The 7,933-nt window shown below is 39.8% G+C and overlaps 1 protein-coding gene across 1 annotated transcript; it reads right to left on the bottom strand.

Annotated features, from left to right (window-relative positions):
- Window positions 1-3,032: 3,032 nt before the first annotated feature.
- rpl29 (ribosomal protein L29) lies at window positions 3,033-6,893 on the bottom strand. The gene is made up of 4 exons (XM_071904418.2): window positions 6,829-6,893; window positions 6,261-6,312; window positions 5,757-5,821; window positions 3,033-3,210 (listed from the first exon to the last, which is right to left on the bottom strand). Exons 2-4 carry the CDS (start codon window positions 6,295-6,297, stop codon window positions 3,118-3,120), a joined length of 195 nt encoding a protein of 64 aa, XP_071760519.2. The 5' UTR covers window positions 6,298-6,312; window positions 6,829-6,893; the 3' UTR covers window positions 3,033-3,117.
- Between the last annotated feature and the right edge of the window lie 1,040 nt (window positions 6,894-7,933).

The following is a 7,933-nucleotide window of genomic DNA, read 5'->3' as shown; positions in this document are numbered from 1 at the left end:
GAAATGATGCAACGGCGAGAAAGCGTGAGCGGAAGTGACGATCTGGAAACACAAGTTGGGTTCAGTTGCGTTGAACCTCCTTGGTTGCGTTCGGTTGCGTCAGATAACACAGCGTTTTTATTGGCGTTTCCTATTTTTGTTTCTTTTTATTAGAACAATCTATGTTATTCCAACTATATATTTATTTTACATAGCATATATTGTGAATTAAATGCCGACTTCAGGCATCAAGTGCTTTTGTTGGTGTTTTTGCAACATTAAGTAATTTTATTCTGCTCTTTGATTTTAATTTTTTTGCACAAGTGAGCTTAAATAGCTCTTTGTGTGTGTGTGTGTGTGTGTGTGTGTGTGTGTGAGAGAGAGAGAGAGAGAGAAAGAGAGAGAGAAAGAAAGAAAGTACATGCATTAAAAACATACAGATACAAATATATACACATATATTTATTATTCTTGTCATATTCTTTCCTTTTTCTGTACAACATTTATTACATTTTCTTCATGGCACTGTGCGTTAAACATAGTAAGTTTGTGCCATGATCAATGTGAATCCATTGTTCCTTCATCTTGATCCAAGTTAGCACAGTCTGAACAGTTGGCAGATAAGTAATTGATGGACAATCATGTTTATCAACATGATCAGTTTCACTGATGCATCATTGCCCCCATGCATGTGAATTAATGTATATTTATGCAGGATCAATTTAATTATATTCTTTGTCTAACAGTACAGTTTTTGACCAATTGCAAGTGTTAAACCCTTTGGGCAAAACCTTTATGAGAGTTGTACGCCAAAAATGAATATTGGTCATTGGTCATTACCCAACACTATTCATAAAAATCAGTGTGCTAAATCCAGGAATTATCATGGCTAATTCAAGACAGCTTTCATTAGATTAATGGACATTGTTTATTGACACTTGTTACAGTAGATCCATCTTCATGCCTTCACCTTCTCAAACCTGGCTGTGAACTAGCTAGGTGGAAAGTTGGTGGAAGTCTGTACAGGGAGTCACACTGGTGAAGGAACAGCGGTGAGCAAGGTCAGAAAAAAATATGTGAATTAATTTAATGCAGATATCTGTCCTATTGACTGAAGCTTCAAATTTCATGGAAAACAGCACAATTTTATCCCTCCAGTCCCCTCCATGATTTTAAAAGTGGTTGTGATTTTGATCAATAAAGGAACAATGGCAGGATTGATTATATATAGTGAGAAGAACACAAATGGTGCGTATCACCACCAGGTTATTGTAGATATGTCTTGACAAGGGAAGATTTTCTTCTGGGAGAGTGTTAAGTTTACCTTGTGGGAGAGCAAGATGGCTGTTTTTTACCCACCTATCAGCATCATTTCCAATGTCCCTTGTCACATCCATGAATAGTAGACATGCTAACCTACTCATCTCCCACAACTACTGTACATGTAGCAGATGTGTGTTTATGTGCAGATCACACTAATACATTTTTAAAACCAGTCTATTATGAAGGTGGTCACTGTGATTACAGAGATGTGCGGCACAGCTGATATTAACGTCTGGAGGATTAACTACATATAATGTAGTATACCCTTGGGCAAAAGGGTGGCAGAGTGATTAACGAGACTGTCCTTCAACCAGATGACCTGAGTTCAATTCCCAGTGACAACAAGCATCCGCCCTGCTGAAGTGTCCTTGAGGAAGACACTGAACTGCTACCAGCTCCAGGGCTTCTGCTCTGTATCTGGTCCTGCACTTTGACCTCCTCAGACAGGATGGCAAGCAAACAAATCTTCTCTACAGGGATCAACAAAGCATTATAAAAATGGTAATAGGCTACTATAGTACCAATAGTACGATTGTGTGTGAGTGTTCTATAGATGTGCCATTGTGAGGCAACAGTGATTCCCTCCCTGCATGACACCGTAAAGAACTTCTTTCTTCAGTTCAGGATGTGGTTTTAGTGTGTGTGCGTGTGTGTAAGGGGGAAACAGATGGGAAAAAACACCCTTTTCGTCAACTTGAGCCCCTACCCCTCTAAATGTCAGTGCATGAACCTGCTTGCCAAGGTTTGTACAACTCAATTTTTTCTATCTTGTTACTTAACAGAGATTATTAGCTCCGCCAAGGAGGTTATGTTTTCGCCTCCGTCTGTGTTTGTCCATCTGTCCGTTAGCAGGATATCTCAAAAAGTTGGGCACAGATTTGCACAAAACTTGGTATGAAGGTTGGTTATGGGCCAAGGAAGAACTGATTAACTTTTCATGTTGATTGGCCAAAGAGGGGCGTGGTGGTGGGCGTGGCATATCACCAAAAACTGCATAACTTCCTTGCGGGGTGTCGTCAGACATGATGGAGGTCTGTGCTCTACTGAGCACATTTTCTAGTTTTGTGTGCCAATATAATAATGCTTTTGATCCCTTATTTTATAATGCTGACATGCTGATCAGGCCCTGATATACCTCACTTTGTCTTTCTTTGGAAATGGCCATTGTGTATTGGTTGTACAATGGATGATTTAATGGATTGTACAGCTAAGGCCAATTCAGAGACTTTAGGGGCTCTGATATTACACAACGCTTAATCTGTATCTAGCAAACCAGAATGTAATCAGACGTGTGGGCCAAGGTGTGCTAATGTGCTGAACACTGCCTTTTGCCTACTTCCTAAATCTGATGAGATTTCCCATACAGCTTTGCCACTATCGTGCTGTGGAAAAAAAACACGTGATTCTTGAATAAGTTGTATACATTTGAAAGGTTCATGGTTATTCAATGGATAAAGGCATTCGTAATGCGTATGAAACTATCATATTACCTGGTGTACGAGCGCACACTGCATTAATGCATGTCCCTTATGCAGGGCTCTGCGCAGCCTAGAGAGCACATATTGTAATTCCCCACAGCACTGCACATTGCAAACAGTGTTACACCCCAACAAATACACAATGACCAGCTCTTACTAAGGTGCTCCTCCCGAGCAACTAATAAAATGATCATTAAATAGAATCAGACAGACTGAAGTAGTTACAACAGAAACAGAGGCAGAATCCAAAGGTGGTTTGTTAACAAAGCATAGCTTTATTGTGATGGTGGTAACACAGTCTATGGAACACTGACAGACGGGGAAGTGAGGAGGCAGTCTATTTAGGTGCCACCGCCTTCTGTGCCGCCTTCATGCCCTTCTTGTTGTGCTTCTTGGCAAAGCGCATGTTCCTCAGGAACTTGGGGTCCACCTGCAGCAAGAAAGACAAGAGAAAATGAGTGAGCAGCTCAAGACTTCTTTGATTACACAGCTGATCACCAAGCAAGCATGCACTTATACACATACATATAGTATGCACGTATAGGTTCAGGGAAAAAGTATGCTAAAACACATCCCAAAGTAATGAAGCAACAGATACACACTCAAGCAGGGTACACAAATTCCCCCACCGCTGGAGTAGATTCCCATCCAAACAATGCATCTTTTAAAATGGGTGAACAAAATGTAAAACCATGTTTTACTTTTGGTAGTCTGCCATGAGCTGTTAGCTATGTTACATATTTGGCTGTCTCTGTTGTCAGTAAAATGGCAAGAATTGGTAACTTGTTTAGAGAGCACAGAGAGACTAGTACTAAGGTTGGTGGCAGCCCTACCACACGTGTACCTGCAAAATCCTATACAAAACAAGGCAATGTAAACATTTTGTCCACCACGAATGATGCAGTCAACACCAAAAAAAAAAAAAGATAGGAAGAAGACCAATCCATAATCACCCCAAATCGGGAGGGACAACACCAATAATAACAGAGCTTAAGTGTGTCAGTGACCACAGTGATTTCATGTGGTGTGCGCATGTGTTTACTCCCGTTTAAGGACAATTTTTAGACATTTTCAGTCGCTCACAGCAAGTTACACACCACTTGGGAATAGACAGGATTGAAAGCATTAGATAATTACCATTCATCACACCACATCCTCACTGACTAGGTTAAATGGTTAATTACCAGAATTAATTAGGGTATGCCTAACACCTGGTCACTGGAGGCCTGAAGTCTTTATCATAACTACAGTACCTCTACAAATAATTTCCTGCAATCAAGAGGCTTCGATTAAACAAAACACTGTTATGAACCGTGATTTAATGCCAATGAGTGATATATTTTAATTCAAATTCAGGCATGTTTTATGTATTCAGTACATTTTCCTAACCTTATGGGCTATACAGTTTTGCCACACTGCAAATGTTCAGGGCTTTTAAAAACCCGGGAAAGCGCTCATGGGAGTAACACTAAGCAAGACTTTAAATGCAAAATTAACCAGCCTTCCTCGTGACAAGACCACACAATATTTTACAATGCAACACCTTATATCCTGATGTGTCACCTGCACTTAAGTGGCAACTGGTGCATCATCTCAAGATTCATATGCAATCTATAGTAATAGAGCCTGAATGAATTTACTTTATCTGATTCTCGCCAGCAATGCACCGAGACCAGCAAGGTTGTGACTAATTCATGGAACCATTTCGGCCAAAAGTTTAAGAATAAAAAAGTTACAGTGCATACCAGCTGGGTAGATAATAGAGAGAAGTCATGGAGATTACAATTTTAATTATAACTGTCTGGGTATTGCTCAATTTAGGGATCTTCTAAATTCAGTTTAATTACCAAAGAATCACTGTGGTAGGGAGCATGTTTCAAACAAAAATTGCTACCAACAACCACAACTTTGACCATAACATTCCGATTAATCTATTTCCCAGAAATCCTATTTCAGAGAACTGGACAGAGAGGAACTGTGAAACACTCTTAAAACAAAACCGGCACAAGAAATGCATCTAAAAGAATGTTATAGTTTAGCAGTTTCCTGTGACTATAAAGAAGTACACACATTTTCAATATTGATTTATAATGTGCTTCTATGTTATAGCAATGTCCTTCTGCCCAAATCTAATAAAAAGCCAACACTCGAAAATATGACTCATCACTACGAGCCCTGCTCATCAGATGCAAGCTGTTGAGAAATCACCCTTAATGCATCTATATTTTCTAGCTCAGGATATCAAGCAAACTATCTCTCAAATCAACAGTCAAATAGATAAGCACTTCCCTGCAAGGATCCAAATGTCTTAAGGCGTGCTCACATTATTCTGCTTTTTTGTAGAAAAAGTGCATTTCGGGCTGATCATGAAAGCATCTCACACAACACTTTTCTTACTTAACAGGTAGAACTACGGCACACCTCTAAGCCACTAACCAGAAACTCCACAATACAGCCATGCTCCCATCAGGAGCAACAGCTCTTACCAACTTTTGCACTGGTACTTTCTCCATTTTCATTATGTTGGGTTGTCAAACTTTCAGCTGCCTACGTACTGCCTACTTCTGCCTTGTGACTGGTCAGCCTACAAAAATTAGAGGTCAACCATGTGTGCTCCTATAAAAAAGTTGGAACTTTGCTCATCACTACGCTCTGCCTGAAGCATTAGCCCAAAAGACCGCTTTGTTACCACTCTCCATCAACTTCAAATATAAAAAGGCGACAGCAGTTTGAAAAAGGCAGAGTATTGTGAACCCCCTTTATCCAACTTAGATCAGTCAAAAGTCGCAATTTTAGTAATTTTGTTGACAACAAATTGATAACAATCTTAAAGCAATTGCATTACTTCCCATACAACACTTGTCATCACCAACACCATGAATGTGGATGCATGAAAGACAGGATGTAAATGTCAGACACCATGTCAACACAGTACTGTAGTTAGTCCAGGTAGAGCAGCAGTGTAACAGTACGTACCCCCTTCAATGACTCATAGCGATTCGATCTGGGCTTCTTGATGCCATTCCTATGGGCTTTGCGAGCTGTGCGGAGGAATAGATACAATTTGATACAACAATCAAGCTGTATTGAAAGATAGTGGGCAGATTCACCTGTCTTGAAGGATACAAATGCTTACAAATTTGCAACACCATGCAAAACTAAGTCCGGAAGAAATATAATACTGATACCACTGTATCATGTATGATTAAGAATACCATTAACCTGGATGAAATGTGACCTTTCACCCAATTGATTTGTCCTAAATGTTAGCACTGCTTGCCTTTAATTGCTCCCTGTGGGGCAAATAAAATATTTTGAATTGAATTACAAGGCCACTAAACGATACACTATAAACAGAAACATCACAGTGAATTTTTCATTCAACTTTTTGACTCTTGAGGAACTGACTGATTGAACTGATTTTAGCTGAACTCATTGAGGAATAATGTAGCGTTAGCTGATCAATGCATCGATACTTACACTGGTTGTGGGTGGTGTGGTTCTTAGACTTTGCCATTTCGACACAGATAATCTGTTGAAGGAAAAAAATAATGTTCAGCAATGACATAAATATAATTTGTATTGGCGTCGCTGTTATTTGCTAGCACTGTTGAATGATTTTGTATGCTACCATAAATGCTACGCTAGCTAGCCGGCAGCTAGTCTAAGGAAGCAAACAAGTAAACACAGCCGTATGCCTCTAAAAAAAAAACTGACCCCTTAATGAGACAGTTAATAACGAAAGTGCTGTTGACGGACCAAAGTTCATATAATCCTATTTGAAATGAACTATTCAGCTTGGTCGTATATGAAACTACTGCCTGGTCGCTATGCTGTTGGGAAGCTCCTGCTCGGCTGCACAGGGCGCTAACATTTTGGAGTGTAATTTTCAGCTTTTTACGTGAGTCACATCTGGCAAATACTGCGATGGACATGCGGCCGCTAAATTATTCTATCACAGACGGCCTCTGTTTCTGAGTAACAATGTAAAATACACGAGGATTGCTTTAGATTTTAAACGTACATTAGTATGGGGAAAAGTATGTACCTGTCACACGTATGGACGACAACCGGAAGAGAAAGAGAGGGCGCCGCGGAGGGATACAAGAAGGGCCGAGTCAAGAGAGAGGAAAATCTTAACCTGAATGATGACACTGCCGCCTGTTGGTAGGTTTTGATATGACACATGAGAATCCACAATCGGCCATGAGATGTCACTATCCGTCCACACAACATGGCCTTCAATTTGACACCCTGAAAAAACACAGAGATCCTGAAAGTCTTCATTAGGTGCCTGTAAGTGGAAGTGTGGCAGTGAGAAGAGACTAGAAGGTCACGGTTTCGTCCCCGAATCACTGTCAGAAAAACAACTATAGAAATCCTGTTATACATTTCAGAATGATACTATACAGATATCACTGCAAAACTATAAGTCCCTCCCTATTGTAACATTATAGGAACTGTATAGATACCATAGGAGATTAAAAAAAAAAAAAAAAATACCATAATGTTCAGTATGTCCACTATAAGGTCCCTATTGTGTGCCACAGACACACTATAAGCCCCTATAGGAATATTATGGGAATATTATTGTTATTTTTGTTCAGGCGCCACTGAATCACAATCACTTTGAGCTATATATCAGCAGCAGCAGCATCCTCGTTACTTTATAGTTAATCCCTTATTAATCCTTTATAGTTAATAGTATAAACTCTATTGCCATTGGGACAGAGGCTTCAAATACCTAACTAACTAAATTAAAGGCAACGATACATGAGCATCTTTCTTAGCTGGTGGACACGGACAAATACAATGTGAGGGATGGGGAAAGTGTAAATGGGGTAATTTCATGATATGCTGGAAGGAAAACCACAAATCAACATTATCAGCAACAACGTTGGCTTTAACTGTTTAGTAATTCACCCATCGCATTCATCTATGTGTCATGGCTTGTATAAAGTTCAACACTCAGAATAACTGGGAGCTTTCGGCTGTTGAACTTTATGTAGCTGCTGGTCACATTATGAGCTGCCATGTAATTTCCAGCTTTGCCCTTTGGGGATTCGAATGTAACTGTAATGGAAGATCATGGTGGATATATTTCAGTCAGGATTATAGTGCAAAAATTGTCCTGCAGTAGCCAAAACTTGAAT

The sequence above is a fragment of the Centroberyx gerrardi genome, chromosome 5, assembly GCF_048128805.1.
Source record: "Centroberyx gerrardi isolate f3 chromosome 5, fCenGer3.hap1.cur.20231027, whole genome shotgun sequence".
NCBI lineage: Eukaryota > Metazoa > Chordata > Actinopteri > Beryciformes > Berycidae > Centroberyx > Centroberyx gerrardi.
Note: the sequence above shows the minus strand (reverse complement) of the source record. Positions and strands in the feature narration are given on the sequence as shown.

Coding starts and splice junctions, on each gene's coding strand:
- rpl29 (XM_071904418.2), bottom strand. CDS start 6,297: ATGGCAAAGTCTAAGAACCACACCACCCACAACCAGT. Junction 5,822..6,260: donor CCACACCACCCACAACCAGT/GTAAGTATCGAT, acceptor TCCTCCGCACAG/CTCGCAAAGCCCATAGGAAT. Junction 3,211..5,756: donor GCTATGAGTCATTGAAGGGG/GTACGTACTGTT, acceptor TTCTTGCTGCAG/GTGGACCCCAAGTTCCTGAG.